We start from the raw sequence: 21,111 nt of genomic DNA on the forward strand, positions 1-21,111 counted from the left end.
TTGTGCTACAGGGTACTTAAATATCAAAATTGGTAACAAATCCAGGGGGTGCTAGTAAAAATCTTCCTTGGGTCTCCATTGATTTCAAGGGCCTATGTTGTTGAGCACCTACAGGTCTGTAATATAAAACCATCATAACTACGGAATATCTCAGAAGAAAGGAGATCAAATGAGGCAAAGTTGCCTCCAAATGTTGTTGTCATAAACTTTGGGCGTGGCCAGTTCAGCAGGGACGGGGTTAATTTTTACAAACTTCGCAGAAAATATGTTTTTCACCTCAAACCAACATGTATTCAAATTTTCATCCATTTCTGAAGGGATGAGTTTCCAGATTGTGCTGTTTTTATAAAAATTCACTCTTAACCAGAGTGGACAACTATTATGTGACTACCAGACAACAGGCATGACCTGGTAGATCAGGGAAAACCTTCCTTCCTAAAATACATACGTACTTGAAATCAAATAATAATTAATCAAACAATTGGCACATACACATGTATGTCCTTTTGTTTGACTAGTATCACTAAACTACACACAACCAGATATCCATTACTCCCAAAAAACAAACAAACGAAGTCTGTGTTGCAGTTCGCAGTACACCCGGGAACGAGGTGGTTTCCTGGAACCGTCAGTCTCAATCACACCACAAAATTGGCCTTCATTCTATCCAGTATGTCATGTCGAAACAATATCGCGGCGCAAGACTAACAGCATGACTACTGCTTATAAACATGGCACATCATGCAACAAAAACAGTGAAAAAAAGAGGTGAAATTTAACAAAAGCAAGGTTTATTATCTAAATATTTCATGGCTTTGTTTTACAATAGTATACACTTCACAATTTTGGGTCATTGTTCAAATTTGGGCGCTCGAGACCTTCAAAGGGGTAGACCATTCGATTTAATCGTGGTCGAATTAAATAGAAATCCACCTGTACACAATGCCGTAATGCAGTTATTAAGCGTTGGATTTTGCTGAAACTTGGTAGTTACGGTGTTTGTAAATCAGTCTACACAACGGTAATGCTGAAGTTTTAATTCAGTGCGTATTTTCGAAATTGGAAATTGTCCAATATCAAACTTATAAGGAATGGCGTTTGCCTTGATTTGAGATTGACATATTGAGAGGCCCGTAATGTATACAGGGTGTATCAAAAAAAGGCAATTCTGATAGAAGGGGTTAATACGGGCAGGATATTGAGAGGCCCGTAATGTATACAGGGTGTATCAAAAAAGGTAATCCTGATAGAAGAGGTTAATACGGGCAGGATGGTTGCTTCTTACCAACAGGCATGAAGCACCATAATGTAGAAGCAACATGCTTTCCAGTGATATCTTGGTTGGTCTAAGGTCCGATATTAACAAAATTGAGTGGTCAGTATGGAATCAGCTGCCCGTATTAACCCATTCAGTCAGGATTACCTTTTTTGAGATACCTGTTTAATCAGAAACTGAGAAAGACTGGATTCATTCGTGGTTGACCAACTGATCAAGTGCTTATTTTTTCACTGAAATATGCCAGCCACTATTCCAACAAGAAATGTGTATTTTTTGGCTGGACTGTACATAAAATATTATATACTCAAAAAACTGGATTCATTTGTGGTTTGAACAATTGATAGAGTGCGTATTTTTTCACTAAACCACTGGCATATACATGTACGTTCCCACAGCACCACTGGAACAACATAGTGGTTTTTAAAAAAATAAACAATCCTCTCTTTTCCGGTATAATTTCAAATGACTATGGTGAACTTATTATAACACTATTTGAATTCTGACGCTAAAACCACACAAAAAGATATTTTGGCAATCAGAAGAGCATGTGCTTATGTAATTTTGCTTACATTTTCAACCTCATCAAATATAACATAGCCAGTCGCACCAAGAATTGAGTAGGTGCGATAAAATCAGTCGGACACTAAATTATATGAGAATTGTTCGTCTCTTAACCGAAATGGCACTTAGCAACATATGGCAAGATGCCAACAGAGGTGTCTGCAGGGTATCAATAGTAAACCCCTGGGTTCGAGATTGGTAAAATGTAAAATAATGGATTAGAATCAATTATTGGTAAAATAGTAGATTAGACATGCATATGTACTGTATTAGGTACCGTACATGTAAGACAGTCATAAAGACTTGATTAATTGATGTTTCACCTGTTGATCAACTGAGAGTGTGTTTTCACCGAAGTAAGCCATTTTTACAAAAAATGCCAAGGTAACTTTTTTGTTTGTAGAAATATGTACATTATATTAGCCTATTTTAAAATTAGGCCAACATGTAATAAAGTCAGAAGGACTTGATTTGTCACTGTGTATTTTTTTTACTGAAATGTTTGCAAATAAAGAACTTGTAATTTTTTTGTTTGCAAAAAAATGAATGTTGACATGCATGTACATGCAATTGTAAAATCAATTTCTGCGCACAACTCCTTCTGACTGTTTTGGGTGCAAAGCTTTCAGATGCTAATTTGCTTATATTTAGTAAATCAAGCAAACATTAAGTGTGGGAGCAAAGTGACTTTTATTTAACACACTCACTACAGTAACCAGACATTACACCACACATTCGAATCACTTGTTGGTTCCATGATAAATAAAAGTTGCTCAACTCCCAGACTAATGTAGTTGAAATGGTTTGCATGGAAGAGAGCACTGCAAAAAAATATTCAGTCAGACATTTAGTATATGAATGTCATAAAGCTTTTCAACGAAACAGGACTGGAGTATGAACGACCTGAAAGCATTTTATTTCATACCTATAAGCTACATACAGTATATAGTCAGTAAACTTCTGACATCAGAATTCAATAGAAAATGTTGAATATTGCATTTTCTGTTGCACCTGGTGGCAACACTTACAAATAAAATAGAGTGCAACTGCAAGGAGAATGTGCTAAACTTTTGTGTGCAACTAAGAGCTGTTGCACGAAAGTTGCAATTTTTTTCTTCAATTTGATATATCTTGTCATATTCTTTAGGAATCTTGAGATGCAATAACTTTTCCTGCTGCAGTATTTGTTTCAGGTGGCAAACGCTGAACTTGTAAGTAATGTATTTTCAATTAAAAAAACAAGGTCTGTTAATAAGAAGTGGTCTATTTTTCAGGTGAAACTTTCTTAAGTAAGACATTTAAGTGGTGCATTCCCAAGTCCCATCTATGAAACTCAGGCGACCATATCGGGTTATATTGACAGAGCAGGCCTCTCAATTACATAATTTGGGACACACCCTGTTTTTTAAAATTCGGGCCTACTAGTATTTACCCTTTTTTTTGCGTTGTGTCTTGGGCAAAATTAGCGTGAATCGCGACGAAAATTTGACAAGTTTTTTACCTCCAGATGCAATTACATGACTGATAAACCCCTCAAAAAAATTATTAAAAAACACATTTTTCATTTTTTTACCTACCCTTAATTTGGGCGCCGACCGCTGACAACATTAAACATCCTGTGTTCTGTGTAATTGAGAGCCCTGAAGAGGGGAAGCCTGAAAAATTAAGCCTCAGGGGGTTCACTCATATGGTGACCTGGGTACACATGCTCGTCGGTCAATTTTAAAAAGTAACCCATATGGAGACCAAGTCTAGGTATTTTCACCCCATATGGAAATGAAAATTATCCCCATTCATTCTCACCCATATGGAAGACAAAATTCAGCCAATTATCAAAAACACCCCTTTCGCAAAAATGACACCAAGATGAATAAATGACTTCATATTGGCTGCCGTGACCTGCCACTGTAGTCTGAAAAAATCCCCTTGGCCTTGCACGTCATTTTACCAACTAACATGTGTACTCAACCAGAGAATTGATTGAACCTCCTGAGAATTCAACTGATTCACAATGTTTATTGAGGACAACAAGTACCGGCATAACAATCAATGTCAATTATCAATTTAATAAACTCATATACAGATCTATAGGTAGAAAATATGTCATTCGTTTTAATTCCTTCGTGTGTACCAGACATGCCAGAAGCAAAGGACTCATTTCATTTCAGAAGCGAAGAAACAGCGGATATACTCTGACTAAGTAAGGTTTATATCCACTCCCTTCACACAGCCCAACCTTCTCATTTTACTTTCATCAATGAAATGGTACATGGACCATGTGCTCATGTGTCGGTTCAAAAAGGTTTTGCTTACGGCACTGTTAAGGACATTGGTAAAGCACTTTGTGTATCTTTTTTCGGTCAGACTAAGAGCAATAGGGCAGAATTTAGGGGTTGAGAAGGTCCCTAGATACATGTTCACACTGGTTTAGATTACCGTATTTATGCGCATTTAAGCGCACTGCGCTTATATTCAGGGTGCGCTTAAATTCGGTTATAAGCGCAGTGCGCTTATAATTGAACAAAAATGACACCTTAGAATCACCTTAAAAAATCGCCTAAAGTAAGAATCGTATTCGCAGTTCAAAGATTTCTATTAAGCAAAGATGTATCTGTTTTACAACCGTTTTTTCTTTAATTTTGTTTGTTAATTAAGTACAATGTTCATAAATTATCGCCAGGATCAACAACACCTCCCGATGCTCCCGTGGTATGTGCGCTTTGAGTGAACAAAGCATGCCGTAAATAGGGAAAACTGAAGGCTGAAAATATACCCTAAAACAAGCGATTTTCGTTTATAAACGCATGCGCTAAAATGCACATAAATACGGTAACTTAGAACTCACTCCCAGTTTAAAACTCAAATAGAAATGAAACAGGCTACCGTTTGGTGATTCTGACCTCTGTGACCTTGAAAAGTTGGCCACAAAACTCGCTGGTTATGCGTAAACCCTTGCTGGAAGTACCTACCATAAAAATCTCGTGAAAATCACACCAGTAATGAGCGAGTAATCAAACATTTTAACTTTGGATGTTTGGCCCCCTGGTGACCAAACTGTGACTGTGAACTATAAAAGACCGCAGTTCAGTCCATGAGTAGGGGTCACCAAGGGGTACATTTGTGCTAAGTTAGGGATCTGTAGCTAAAGCAGTTACAAAACGTGCCGTCATTGTAAAATGGCGTTGCCACCAGAAAACTTTGACCTCTGTGACATTTAAAACTAAATAAAAGTAGGTCAAATCAAAAACCCTGAATGGAAGTACCCACCATTAAAACCTTATGAAAATCGGACCACTATTAAACGAGCAATCAAGCATTTTAACTTTGGACATTTGGCCCCCTAGTTGCAAAACCAAGAATCATACGAGGCCACGATTCAGTCTCGAAATAGCTGTCACCCAGGGGCACATTTGTACCAAGTTTGAGTTCAGTAGTTTTAGCGGTAACAAAACCAATGTTTAACAACGCCAATGTTTTTACTACGACAACGATGACGCACTATCCCATAGGCTCACACGTGAGCCAAAAAGTGTGCTGCAAACATGGCAAAGCAGCAGCAATGTACAAAACCTGTCGCACCATACTTCAAAAGTTCCGTCGCTTATACCCACTATGCCAAGTCATAACTTATGCGGATATTTCATCTATACTGGCCGTCGCAAAAACAACGAATTGACACAGATATCAACTAGGCCAACCAATCACGCGGTAGTCTGGCAGACACACCTCCATGACACACTTTATCTAGACTAATGTATGAATGTGAATGCATGCAAGACTCCACCACACCAGTTCTGCAGTTCAAACAGCGACATAAAACGAAGAAAATATTCTTATCGCCGCTGAAAACTATTCCTTATTAACAAATAACAAGCATTCACTTCAATCATGAAAGGCATATTTTGGATTTCATAGTTTGTCAGTGAAATGGTGCAGACAATTTATGTTACGACACGTTATAAGTCGCTGCCGCGTTGAAATGTTTTTAACGCAATGTCGAAAGACGAGTAAAAACACTCTAATGGAGACGGGCCTTTAACAGCCAACTCTAGCCATTTGACCTCTGTGACCTTGAAAAGGAGGTCTTCTTCTTCTGCGTTCAGATTTTTAATAACCATCACAACCTCAAGTTGTGCGCCGCGACAAAATCGGCTGTTTGTTGCAGGTCTTCGGCTGTTCCCCATAGCTTAGTCTTCAGTGATGATGGCTCCGGCCTAAAAGGAGGTCAAATCCAATATCTTCAAGACAAGTGATGCATCCTTTCTAGGGGTCCCTACCATAAACATTTTTATCGTGGAAGCAATAACCGCTATTACAATTGAATCATCAGTTTATTCTCAGCTCATTGTAAATAATCGGTTCATTCTAATAGTTTATTGTACATCATCAGTTCATTCTGAAATAGTTCATTGCAAAATCCTGAACTCTGGGCAATTTGTGCCAAGTCCAGACTCCGAGTCATTTGGTATTCAGGATTTCAGGAGTTCAGGATTTTGACTCTCGCGAGGTCATCAGTCCATTCTTAGTTAATTGCAAAGCATCAGTTCATTCCTAGTTCAATGTACATCATCAGTTCATTCTTGATAGTTTATTCTGAATCATCAGTTTATTCTCAGCTCATTGTAAATAATCAGTTCATTCTAATAGTTTATTGTACATCATCAGTACATTCTTAAATTGTTCATGCAAATCTTGACATCATTCTTAGTTCATTTTAAATCTTCAGTTCATTCTTAGTTCAGAATAAATTAAATCATCAGTTCAATCTTACTTTCTTGTAGTACATCAACAGTTCATTCTTAATTCATTCTATTTCACCTCTGGACGGGAATTGATTGTTCAAATGAATACAATATCCATGACTAACACTTATGTACATGCATAATATACTGATGGGTCCACCACATTTGAGGGGCAGTCTATATAGTTAGAGACCAGCGGATATGCGAGCGATGAATACATGTAAACCTCTACCACAAGAATTTCAGAAAATTTCACCAGTAATAAGAGTTGACTTACATGTAGTTCAATTTTCAAGATGGCCGCCCTGCAGCCATATTTGATGTCCACACACCAAATTTTAGGGGTAGATTACAGGGTCGCTAGATACATGTCCACATTGGTTTAGAACCTTCTAGCTCAAAAACTAAACGTGCTGCCCGTTTGGTGACTTAGCGAACTTTAACCTCTGTGACCTTGCAAGGTTGGTCAAAATCAAAAACCCTAAGTTCGAGTTTTGTAGTTGCCTTTAGCACTTGACTTATGCAATGTGACATGCTAATGGACGACGACGACTGACGACGTCATCGCATAGGCTGACAAGGTGAGCCTATGAAAAAAGATTTTACAGAAGTTGCAATAGAGCAAACATTTTTGTCAGCAAATAATCGCACATAGCAAAGATTGTGGGGGTTAACAGTACCGTTAAAATGTACCTAGCCAGCTTGACATTTCATTCTGTAATCTAGGATCCTGTACAGCCAAGAGCACAACAACTTCAGGTTTTCAACAATAAACTTCTGATCGCTATCTTCGAAGTCCTCGGTTATCTCATTCATTACCAGTGCCTCACCACTTTTTCTAATGAAAATTAGAGTCCAAGCTTGTTTAGAGATCAGAAGGCCAAATGCAGAATTCTGAAAATGCATTTGTGTTAACATTTGATGAATGCACTGTACCCTTGCACTGTAACTATGAAAGGGCTTGCACTCTACGTTAAGAACAAAGTAACCTGGATATTCGTGCAAGTACCAAATATGATCCGGAACTTTTCGATGAACCTGTGAATCACATATCACCGAATCTGCAGAATCACTTAAGGTAGATGCTGCACGCGACCTCGAGCGCCTTAACTCCAGAGAGTTTGGATCATCATCATCCCATGTGAGGTCGTCATTCACGTCTACTAACTGGACTTTACCATTCGTGTATGAATTATTCACTGGACTCTCATGATACACAATGTCACTATCAGGAACATTTGCAAGGATTTGTATGCTTTTCAGTAAATGGTCAATGAACTTCTTAGCCTCTCCATTACCCATGTTGACAAATAATGCACGATCCAGACTGTGAGCCATTGAGTATAGGTGTTTCGGTGTATCCTTGTACCTAGAAGCTGCAGGTAAAAAAAAGGAAGTTCAATAAAAGTAGGAGAAAAAGAACATAGCAGAAGTTTCAAGATAGCGGCCTGTTGGAATGGAACATGTCACCTGACGGTATGAATTTTGACCATGCTGTGACCTTGGAAAATAGGTCAAATCTAAATCTTTTTGCCTCAAATCCAAGATGGCGGCCAAAAATCCAAAATGGCTGCCAGAAGAGCTTAAATGGTATATCTGAGATTGATGAATTTTTTTGAACTGATTCATGTGATTGTGGCCTAGCCATATTATGATATGATATAGAAATATAAATCAACCATAAAAAATAACAATCAAAAAAAATTAACGCTAAAATCAAAGATGGCCACCGGAGCAGTGTGGGAGGGGGGCATTAGTCTTTTTGGGATGCTGGGATAGGTCAAAAATATCTGTCGGGATTCAGGAATGGAAACAAATTTTTATAGCAGAATTCTGGTGAAGTCAAGAGGGACAGAAAATTGCGTCAGGATTTGCCGAAATTTCTTGTCCAGAATCGGGATGGGGCCTCTTTCATGTCTTTTTACATGTATAAGGAGAGACATCGGGACAGGTACCCCTCTTCCCCCACCTCCGACATGTCTGATGTGCTGAATGCTACTAAACAAGAGGCCCAAGGGCCTGGCGCTCAGCTGAAATATATGAACATGGAAAGTACCCGATAGATCTCTTTCAACCTCAGTTTTGTCAATATATCAGGCAAACATACCAAAGTAAAAAGACTTTGAAATGGTGACAGATATGCCATTTATTAGTCAAATCTAAGTGCCTGAGCCAGGCTGGCCTTGAAAAGTAGGTCAAATCGAAAGCCCTTGTGATATTAAGTAAAGGAGACTTATTGTACACCAACCATACAATTCATGTCACTCTGGATACAGCGAAGGCTTTAAAATGGAAAAAAAAACAAAAACAAGATGGCCGCCCGCCAAATTATTAAAAAAAGTAAAGAAAATGTATTTACAAGTGAAAAAAGTAAAAATTAAAAAAAATTAAAAATTTGACCCGAAGTGGGATTGGAACCCACAACCTTCGGAGTCATACGAGAGCGGAAAATTCAAATCGAGCTTAAACTAGGTCAACACAGATTTTGGCTCAGTAACGCAAACTGGTAGTATCAATCAGAACTACTCTTAGTAGTTTCAAGACCTACATGCATGCGGTCCTTTTCAACTTTATTTCAAGCTTCTATCTGCTTGAATAAAGCGCCAAAAATTTGTTTCGTGATTTAGGCTTTTTGCCACCTGGTGGCCAAACTGTTAATCCTGCCGGACCCACACTTGGTCTGTTCAGGAGTCCTGAAGGGTCTAAATGGCTTATAGGGAAAATCTATCGCCTATCCGCCATAGTTTTGAAACGTGCCTGTTTTAACGGACAGACAGACAGACAGACAGAGGGACATTCATTCTACCATTTACTCATATGAATAGCTCAGCTGAAGCTGAGCTAGAAATTCAACTAAGTGGGAAAGTGCCTTGGCTGGTTGATGTGACATATTCTATGATTATGATGTCAACTGAATGATTTTGGCCAAATGGAAACAGGTATTTGGCTAGTCACGCACACCAGACCATCTTCTTAGTCTTATGTACTACGTTACGAGGGTCTGGCAACATGTACGTTTTTTGTTGTTTTTGCGTTGCGCTCGGCCAGCTTAGAACATGTCACGTGATCTGAATGTCGCATGCAGAACTCTGGGTAGCCAATGAAAATAGTCTCACAGTGACTGAGTCTAGTATTTATGTATTTGGCTTGCAATGTTGCATACTTACGTAAAATTCCAGGATTTGTTGAGCGCCATCCATTTGACGAAAGGGTGTAATCTGTTTCTTTGATTATGCTGAAAATGTTGTCCCAATCTTTATCATCAACTGTCAGCTCGAAGTTAAATGCATCTCCACATGCCCTTTTCACTTGAAGCTCGAAAGCAGTTAGTTTAATATCAAAAAGTTTGACTCTAAAATCGAAAGTTGTGCAGACTGGGGGTGGCAATTGTGCTTGATCTTGATCTGGGAGACGAGTTAAGAACTTCACTTGCTTTGGTGTGGCACTTGCATCAAAGGCTGGGGCACTGGTTGGCTTAAGCTGCTTTGATTCGACCAGGAGTTTTGTTAAAAATGCTCTCTCTTGATAAGATATGACCCAAAACTGCAAGTGAAGAGAAATACAGTGGTTAAAAACCATTTGTAAACTTTGACCAAGTGCCTTGCCCAAAGTTGGAGTCACATTGCATGCCTTGACCAAGGACTCACACTTGATTCAAGCTGGAGAACAATAATTAATAGTAAAGTGTGTTTCCAAAGGATTCACACTAAATTCAAAGAACCACTGTACAATACAATACAACAACAACCACCGTGACCAATGTTGATTATGCCATCTTTTTAAGATCAAAGACTGGATCTCAAAATGTACTAACAAATATCCCGCCAAAACACTTGAGTCATCCCCAAGTCTAACACAAGTCATCAATCATGGGAGATACTATACTAGAGAAACAGGTCCTGGCCATATTCCCGGGAAAGTTTATGAATACCTTGGAGAACATTGGTCATCAGCCATGCCAACCTCACCAAGGAATTCCCATAGAATCTCCAGCCTTCTATTCTAGAACGTAAATCATTTGAAATATAAGTCCAACAGTCATGTATCCTATACCGAGCAATATATTTATTGGTTATGTTGGTCCGTTTTATTGGAACACAGGCCCTTGAGTGTTTGTTATAGGATTAGAAGGCGTAAAATAGGGGTATAAGGGCCTAAAAGAATGGATAAGCCAAGGAACTACACCGACAAAGAGTAAAAAAAAAGTAAAGGTATGAAAGCGAGGCCAAGTTTCGAAGCGGTAGACACCTCCACTTGGCGCACAAAATACGGCCCATAAGAGCCAGGGAAAATACAATTTCTTGCTTATTACCAGAATGCATACTAGTATTTATAATCCTACTTTGAATATCAAAGGCCTACGCAGCATCGTTTGTGTGCGAATTTTCAGTCTGATGATCGACACAACAGCCCTCCACCATCCCCAGTCTAGTCCCCATGGCAACAGTTCATGGGGTTCTCTATGTGCAGTACAACGTGTCTGTTATGAGAATTGAGATGCGAGATTGGGGATGGCGGACGACCATACATGTAGATTGCCTCGCGCTTTCATACCTTTACTTTTTTACTCTTTGTCAGTGTAGTTCCTTGGCTTATCCGTTCTTTTAGGCCCTTAACCCTTTCGGGACGAGTCTCGCAATTTTGCGAGACAGACATTGGTCAGTCACCCCATCCCCTATAAATGGCCATAGAATTGTAACCAATGCATCAATTCTGTCAATTGCTTCACTGTTATTATCGCTAGGACCCCCTCCCCCCGCCCCATTGAAAGAACGCATGTTTTTTTATAGAATAGATATCTCGTGTAAAATTGCGATTTTGTGTCGGTAGAAATCGGTGAAAACCCCGAAATTCGTATCTAACAAGAAAACGGTGATATCTCAGCAACGGCGACGTCTAGAAACAAATGGCAAACGCCATTGGAAAGAGGAGAAAAAAGTAATTCCTTAATCGACCTATTTTTAAGGCCGTAGGACGCCGAGATATATACGGCCTCAAAGTTACCAAAGTCGATGGACACCCCCCAAAACAGGTGAAACATTGACATTGAAACGCCCTGTAGAATGTGAAGAAAGCGCTTTAAAATTCTAAAACAGCTTTGAACGTGTGGAGAATGTTGTCCAAATTACCATGAGTGGTACATCGACAAGTTTGGATAAGAATTGGCGACACCAGCTTAGTTTTAGTGAAGCAATATCGAAAACGTTGCTGAGAAATAGCCGATTCGTTCACCTGTCGAGAAGACGACAGGTTTATAAATGAATGAATGGTCCAGGGACCATGTGCTCACCTCAGTTAATGTTAGTGCATGTCATTTGCAGTCGATGTACATGTCGAATGGAAATTGGTTGAAATCAACAGTTTAGGGAGTAACAGGGTTTCGTTGAATTTTCAAGATGGCAGCCTAGCGGCCATATTTGCATCAGATTACATTGATTATTTGGGATAACATAAAGAGTACATAGATTCATAATCTCATGAAATTTGGTTGCAATCCAATTATCAGTTTCAGAGTAATAGGACTTTGAATGATTTTCAAAATGGCCGCCTGGCAGCCATATTAGGTAACAGATTTGACTGAAAATTTGGGATAATGTAAAGGGTACATAGATACATAAACAGTTGAAATTTGGTTGAAATCCAATCATCGGTTTCAGAGTAATATGACTTTATTCAATTTTCAAGATGGCCACCTGGCGGCCATATTTGATGTCCAAACACACCAAATTTTAGGGGTAGATTAGAGGGGCTCTAGACACATGTCCGCACAAGTTTAGAAGCTTATAGCTCAAATAGAAACGAAACGTGCCACCTTACAGTGATTTAATGAATTTTGACCTCTGTGACCTTGAAAAGTAGGTCAAATCAAAAACCTGCAGAATATATGATGTACCTTTGCTAGAAGTACCTACCATATTTTTTTCAAAATTTTCCGACCACTATTAAGGGAGATATTGCATATTTTCACTTTTAACGTTTGGCCCCCTGGTGGCCAAACCATGAATCGAATCGGACCGAAACTTGATCCCCAAGGTGCCACTACATAAGGGTACATGTGTACCAAGTTTCAACTCAATAGCTCTAACAGTTACGAAACGTGCCCTGCTAACGGACGACAACGGACGACGACGGACGACGACGACGGACGACGACGGACGCCACGGTATAGGATAAGCTCACCTCTCCTGAGAGGTGAGCTAAAAATGTGAACATCGCTGTATCGTCGAACAGTTGGCTGATTCCTGAGCGCCAGACGAGCAAAAAAGACATCTCACTGAACAGTTTTGCCGGAGTTGACACTTTTGCCATATGACGTCATTATAGCGTCGTAACCACACCTGATTTTGGCTTCGCAAAAAAGGCCAATCGTATCACCCGTACATAAACGCCAATTCCTCGAGAAGTATACATCTGACGAATATTCTACTACCACGAGTGTCTTCCTGAGAAAGTGTCTGTTCGACAAAGTGGCATTTTGAGGCCCGTGCATGGCGTAGTTTTCCAATTTATCCCATGCCCGATATCAGTGAAATCCAGTGCACAAAGTCATGTTTTGTGTTATCTAAACATAATTATTCCACAAAACCAGCCGAATTTGGCGCAGATGTATCCCACAACTGTTTTCGAAGCACAACTGATGGTTTATGATAGCCACAACGCCAGTAATTGCATATTCAAAGACAAAAAACGACAGGGGAAATCCGACTGAAATGGCGGTCAGTCCGGCCATGAGATAAAAATGCCAGATACCACACGTGCGAATCCAGACTCGCATTGTTGAGCCAGTGTTGGAGCTGAAATCAGACTTCTTGCCTTCATTTTCACTAAAAAATGATCGAAAGAAATTTACATGCACAAAACCTATATCCGACGCAACGGTATAAGGTGACGCAACCTTTTTCTCACTTTACGTTACTCGAGACGTTATCGCCGCATTGTTATAACGACATTGGGCGGCGCTACATTTTTCGTGCAAAGCGATGCAATGACGCAGGTGCGCTCCGTCTTTGCTCTGTTGTGGACCGCTCCAGGATACACAAAAACGTTGGCGATGATGCTGAATCGGGGAAATTTCTTCGTTTAAATTGCATTTTGCGGCATAGGATAAAACAAAACCACTCGAGTGTGATTTCTGAGGTATCAGACTACACCCCTCGTGATGGTCTTTGGCTTGGAAGTATAAACTGCATTGGAAGTTCGAACTTTCACTACAAAAAGTCGTCTTATTCACAAACACGCTTAGACCCTCTCCAAGGGCGTTAAGGGATGCCACAGAGTTAAAAAAACATAAGCATCTCGTGGCATACTTTGTTAGCTTCGAGTTACGCAAATTTTGTGCATTTCACCCCAGATTTCGGGACACTATACCCTTTCAGGCAAACCTAGGCCAAATCGGGTAGAAAAAGGTCGAGATTTCTAAAGATATTCAGTCCTGAAAGGGGTTATACCCCTATTTTACGCCTTCTACCCCTCTACCACAAACACTCAAGGCCAAGGGCCTGTGATTGGAAAATGCTTGGATTTTGGAATAAAGAAGCTTTTATGCATTTTTTTAATTTTAAACAATTCACAAACAGTCTTTCAGCCAGGACAGGAATTCTGAACGTTCTATCTGATACATGTTTGTTGTTACAAAATACAAAACAAAACCTTTTTACTCCAGAAGTTTGTTTTGACATCAGATTGTAGTTTTCAAACCCCGCGCAGCCCGTCACAGTGTGTTGATCTGTATGAAAATTATCTCTGCAGGGAGGCTGCCCTCGGAAATGAAATCGGAGAATAGTGACAGTTTCGTCAGTTTTTGAATTTTTCCATTTTTGTGCAATTTGATGATGGAAACTGTTTGTGCAGAATAGGAGGTGACTAGGCAGCCGAGGGCTTGGTAATATTGCCCTTAGTAAGTTACCATACTGATCCTTTAAGAACTATGCACACTTCAAGGTCATGAAGTAACCGCGAGCAGCCGATGACCTGGACCTGCTTCTCTCACCTCTACTTCCTTATCCACGAAGTGACTGAGTTGCCCGCCAATGCACTGCCTGGCAGCATTTATGCAAATTACAAATTACAAATTACAAAAGTTTATTGAATCCGTATAAAATTTACATTTTACATGGGACGAAAATACAATAAACAGTGCAGTGCAGATAGAGAGTCAGAAGAAAAGAGAGCAATAAGTAATAAAAGTAATCAAATAATACAGAAATTACTTAAGAGTGCAAGAGAGTTGGTGGGCATTATTACAATGATTGCAGCAGTATTTTTAATAATTATAGAGCTTTCCTCACCTGAAATGCTAGATAACAGAATTTGCCGGTGAGGCGAGCTACATTGCCTTCAGCAGTTAAAAGATATAATAATAGATTTCTATTTGAAAGTTCATTTGTTAACCCAATTCGAGTTTTGTTCAAATATTTATCACGAAGGTTAGAGAGCAAAGGGCATGAACACAATGAAACGGCCAGGGGCCATTGTGCTCACCGTATAGATATTTGGTGCTTTGTAATTCATCCAGATTAAGAAACATTGTACATGTATAGTATATAGGTCAATCCAAAGTCGGTATGACATGTGATGTATCGTTGCTTGGAGTAAGTACCATAAGAATATCATCAAAAACAAGTCAATAATAAACGAGATATTGCACTTTTTACCTATTTTAGTTTTGGCCTCCTGGTGGCCGAGTTGAGTACCAGATCAGATCGAAATTCGGTGTCCAAGGTTACATGACGTAGGGAGTCATGTGTATCAAATTTCAAGTTCAAAGCTTTAGTGGTTAAGAAACGTGCCATAGTTACAATCAAACGACAAATTTACGCCATTTGACCTCTGTGACCTTGAAAAGCAGGTCAGATCAAAAACTCATATGATATGTGATGTATCCTTGCTAGGAGAACCTACCATAAAAATGTTATTGAAAACGAATCACTAAAAATAAGCAAGATATTGCACTTCTTACTTTTTCCATTATGGCCCCCTGGTGGCCGAATAAAGAATCAGATCGAGCCAAAATTTGGCATCAGAGGTTATCTGATGTAGGGGGTTATATGCACCAAGTTTCAAGTTCATAGCTTTACTGGTTAAGAAACGTGCTATAGTTTACACTCTAACGGCCAATTTACGCCATATGACCTCTGTGACCTTGAAAAGTAGGTCAAATTGAAAACCCGTAAGATATGTGATGTATTCTTCCTAAGGGTACCTACCATAAAAATTTTATCGAAAAGAAGTCACTAATAAGCGAGATATCACACTTTTTAGATTTCCACTTTTGGCCCCCTGGTGGCAAAGTTGAGAATCAGATCAAACTGAAATTCAGCACCAGAGGCTATGTGATATAGGGGGTTATATGTACTAAGTTTCAAGTTCATAGCTTTAGTGGTTAAGAAACGTGCCATAGTTTACACTCTAACGGCCAATTTACGCCATATGACCTCTGTGACCTTGAAAAGTAGGTCAAATTAAAAACCCGTATGAAATAAGATGTATATTTGCAATGAGTACCTACAACAAAAGTTTCATCGAAAACAAGTCACTAATAAGCGAGATATCACACTTTTTAGATATCCACATTTGGCCCCCTGGTGGCCAAGTAGAGAATCAGATCGGACAGAAATTTAGTGTCACGGGTCATCTGACCTAGGGGGTCATGTGTACAAAGTTTTAAGTTCATAGGCCTAGCGGTTAAGAAACGTGCCACTGTTTTTGAACTAGGATACGACGGACGACGACGACGACGACGACGACGACGACGACGACGACGACGACGACGACGACGACGACGACGACGGACGACGACGGACGACGGACACTGCGGTATTGTATAGACTCCCCTACGGTGAGCCAAAAAGTGAGTCTCATCTTCAGTTTCTTTGATTCCCAATGATAAACAGTGAGGGCACCATCTCTCATCCCTGGGGATAATAGGACGAGAGTAGCGGCCTTTCTCGATTAAAAGACAATGATTACTCAGTCTTAATTTGGTAAAATGGGACCTGTGTTCCCTATTTTGGATATCATCGAGATAATTTTCGTAGCAAAATCTATTTTTAAAAGCTACATATGTACAAAATTTCCCCTCATTTAAATCAATGTACTTCTGATAGAACTTTTCAAACCAGAACGATTTATAACGCTCCTTCATATGTTCCTTGATTGTTTTAGAGGAGATGTCTGGGTTACATAAATCAAAATTTATTTTCTTCGACAATTCCTTATAAAAAGAGAACCAGGAGTAAAAGCCCTTGGAGTGTAATAACTTTGATTCAGTAAAAGCATCTTTTAAAACTGGATTGTCAGTATTATCTAGGTGTGTGTGGTAATTATAGATTTTACATATTATATCAATCCCAATAGGGAATCTCCCAAGTTCGCTCATAGTGGGAATATTACCAGCCTTTTTATTTACACCGAGAAGAAATTTGCAAAAGCTAATATTAACATGTTCAATGACAGAATCATACCACTTCTGCTCAGTGGACCAGACTCCATGAAACTTGCCTTTCCGAAGATCTTCGGCCGACCAAATTTCGGCCCCATATGTACAAATGGGAGATATGAGTTTGTCAAACAAATTTAATCCACTTTTGGGGTTGATCCCAGTATTACGTAGGCAAGCACGTATACTAAATAGAGCCTTCTTAGCTTTACAAGAAGCATTTATTTTAGCATTTGTAAAAGACCCTGAAGAACTCAATACGACTCCCAAATATTTATAAGAAGTGCAGTTCTCCAACAAGACACCCTTAAAAAAGAAAGAATCTTTACCTACATGTCCATTTCCACATAGTTTCATCACTTTCGTCTTCTTTATATTTATCTCTAAATTCCAAGTATTATAAAAAAGTTCAAGTTGTCTTAACATTGAGTGAAGGCCCTTAGCAGTTCTGGACAGAATAATTAAATCATCTGCATAAAAAAGATGGTCGATAAAACGGTCATTTAGGCAAGGAATATGTTCCTCAGCATCAATATTTTGAGACAGATTTGTAGGAAGGTCATTTATGAAAAGGTTAAAAAGAAGGGGGCTCAAAGTGTCACCTTGTTTGACCCCATTTGTACAGTTAAAAAAGGAGCTTTGACGACTATTTGAGCGAACGCATGCAGAGCTCTGTTGATACATCTTCTTGATAACATTGTAGAAATTACCACGAATATTGTACTTAAGTAATTTAAGGAAAAGACCATTATGCCATACACTATCATATGCCTTGCGGAAATCAACGAAGCAAGCAAAAAGGGGGGTCTTGCTCTTTTTTATATATTTATCAACAAGAGTGTGGATGGTGAAGATATGATCGGAGGTTCTTGCTCCTTTCTTAAAGCCTAGTTGAGTTGGGGTTAAAATGGTATCCTTTTCGACATGAAGTTCTAGCCTGTTGTTGAGAATAGTACTAAACAGTTTACTGAGACAACTATTAATAGTAATTCCCCTATAGTTACCTGGGTCAGACCGATCGCCAGCTTTAAAAATATTAACAATATAGCCTTTGCTCCATTGTTCAGGGTAGCAACCCTTTTGTAAAATAGTATTAAAAACTTTCGCATAACATTTAGCCAGGAAAGGCATTGAAGACTTCAGCATCTCGTTTGAAATGCGATCCAAACCCACGGCCTTGCCTCTTTTGAGCGATTTAGCGGCTTTCAGAACTTCATCTTCTCTAATTTTACTGTCGAGATTCGAGAAAAAGGGTTCATCTTCTAAAACTTTTATATCATCTAGTAGTTTTTGGGGGGTTTCAGGAGGGGAATCCAAAAGAGATTCATAATGTTTTTTCCATTCCTCCATAGCGATTGAGGAACTACCATGAAGTGACGATTTTGGATTGGAATTTCTAAGTTCTTCCACCACTTTCCAATATCCCTTAGGGTTCGATTCAGACAAATCTCGCAGTTTAGTGACAAGGGAGTTTCGGTACATTTGTTCTTTAATTTTAACATTTTTCTTATAAATTTTTTTGTAACTGAAAAACCTAGCCCGAATACCATTGTCAAAGGGAGAGTGTATCAAATCTTCTCCTAATTTCTTAAGTGATCTTTTCATAAGTATCAAGTCTCTGTCAAACCATTTTGTATTAGGACGAGATTTTTTGGACTTCGACGTTGGTGACCTTTTATTAACATGTACGACTTTACCAGCTTTAACAGCAGCTTTAAGGAGAATACCTTCCAAGTCTTGAATATATTGATTTATATCAGCTTCATACAGGTTTGATTCGTCAATTTTTCTAATAAATTCCTGGAAAGTTGTGCCCTTTAATTCATTGATGAATAAGGATTCCGAGGAGTCGTCCCATTTTATACCAGCTGGAACTGGAATTGAGTTTTCCTCCTGTGTAGGAGCAGAGGGCATATTGCCAGAAAGTTCTAAGCCCATTGAGATCATACAATGATCAGAGATGGCCTCAAAAGAATTGTGAACCTTAAAATATTGAACGTGAGGTAAAAGGGCTGATTGTACCACTGCATAGTCGACCACACTGCTACCGTTGTATTTATGGCATGTCAATTTACCACCAGAGTCGCCTAGAGTTCTACCATTCAAAATCCTTAGGCCTGAAGATGAGCAGATATCAAGAAATTTGTTAACATAGTTTTTTGGTGAGACTGTTTTGTCGTAATTTTGACGCTCTGATTGGAAACTTGCGTCATCTATGGTATAATTGAGAGGGACAGGGGTGTAAATGTTATCATCATTTTGAATAAAATCATCCAGAGTTCCAGTTCTTGTGTTCATATCCCCAAAAATAATTACCCTGCCCCTTTGATTATGAAATTCGGTTTCATCTTCCAAAATATCCCATGTTTGTAACTCGTTTCGGATTGAGTAGGTAGAATTCTGAGGACTTACATATACATTACATATTGACACATTGAAATCATAATTAGTACATCTTTTGTCAAGAATTACCCATATTATATCATTTGATTTACTTGGGGAGAAAGTAATGTAGAGAATTTCTTATAAGGATAGCAACGCCCCCGGAACCTTTTTTTGCTTTGTGGTGTTTAATTCTATTGGACTGGAAAGTATGATACCCATCCAAGAAAATTGAATTTTTCTCAACCGCATGTGTTTCTGTTAGACAAATTATGTCGACTTCTTCAATTTCTTCAAGAAAAGAAGGGTCTTGGAGTTTTGAACCAAGAGTTTTCGATGTTAGGCCTTCAATATTCCAGTGACCAAGAATTAGCGATTTATTTCTACCCGCATTATCCATATTTAAAATAGCTAGTTACATGTAAATCACTTTTAAAATATACATGAACAGTAATATTTTCTTACCAGCAAAGAGTCTGATATTCGTCAGTGAATAATGTAAAACAAATTCACATTCCATAAACAAAAGATATCAGAAGAACGTGAACAAAAACAGAAATATCATCCCAAATCAGACAGTGCTATGTGACATATTAAAAGAAAATATTGTGATCATTACATGTAGTTACAGTCATTCATATTGAAAAAACATCTCTGCTGTCTGAAAATAGACCATGGGCCATGGCATGCATGCGTGTATGTAATGTATTCATCATCATGCTGGCTGTTCTTTCAATTATTATGTCGATGAGTTTCATCAGACCATGGAGCCTGGAGGTATAATAACATCCATAATGACCATGATCATGATGATCAAACATCTTAACAATACATCAGACATTGCATGTACCCATGTAACATAATTATAATAAACATACAGTACACTAAGTACTAAAAAACGGTATACAACAACAATAGCTTACAAAATCGTCTTTGGGATGTCTTTTTCTCGGGGATTGGTCCTTGGGCGGGCTGTCGCGGTCGCGCTCTTCGTCTTTTAGGCGTTGCCGTTGAGCCACTGGCGACCCACCGTCACCGGAACAAGGGTCAAAACTTTGGGACGCTGTCCTCTTCATGCCGTACCCGGATGCCGCCATAGTTCATACGTTCGTTCATACAGTATGTATTGTAGTAAGCTGAGCGTACTAAAGTTGTATAAAACGGTAGTTGATAAAGTATGGAATTAGTGAAACCTTGGAAACACTGACAAACCTTGGAATATTCAATGTAAACCATGGATCCACTGTGCAAATAGCGCGGGAAATCGGGTGCGTTCCTTCCACGATTTATACCCTCCCAACTGACAGTCTCGTATGGCAAGCCAAAGCGGAATTTATTCAAGACTTTAGAATAACCATTCAAGAAGTTAAATATAAGTTCAAGAAGGAAATATATGTTCAAGACTAAAATATGTTCAACCTTGAATCAAATGTTTTCAACCTTAAATAAAATATGTTCAACCTTGAATAAAATATGTTCAACCTTGAATAAAATATGTCCAACCTTGAACAAAATATATTCAAGACTCACGTGACCATATTCAAGACTCACGTGACCATATTCAAGACGCACGTGACCACAAAATTGATGACGTAGAGCGTAGAATCTGTGGTACTTCTGATGCGTTCTGTTTCACGACATGATTGATTGCCTGTATAGCCTAAACACTCAAACATGTCAAAAGACAACGAGAATCCGATACAGTGGTG

The 21,111-nt window shown here is 38.9% G+C and overlaps 1 protein-coding gene across 1 annotated transcript; it reads right to left on the minus strand.

Moving 5' to 3' along the window:
* Positions 1–780: 780 nt before the first annotated feature.
* Positions 781–20,500, minus strand: LOC135498942 (uncharacterized). The gene is made up of 3 exons (XM_064789475.1): positions 20,326–20,500; positions 9,750–10,125; positions 781–7,958 (listed from the first exon to the last, which is right to left on the minus strand). Exons 1-3 carry the CDS (start codon positions 20,497–20,499, stop codon positions 7,276–7,278), a joined length of 1,233 nt encoding a protein of 410 aa, XP_064645545.1. The 5' UTR covers position 20,500; the 3' UTR covers positions 781–7,275.
* Between the last annotated feature and the right edge of the window lie 611 nt (positions 20,501–21,111).

This window comes from Lineus longissimus, chromosome 14 (genome assembly GCF_910592395.1).
Source record: "Lineus longissimus chromosome 14, tnLinLong1.2, whole genome shotgun sequence".
NCBI classification, from domain to species: domain Eukaryota; kingdom Metazoa; phylum Nemertea; class Pilidiophora; order Heteronemertea; family Lineidae; genus Lineus; species Lineus longissimus.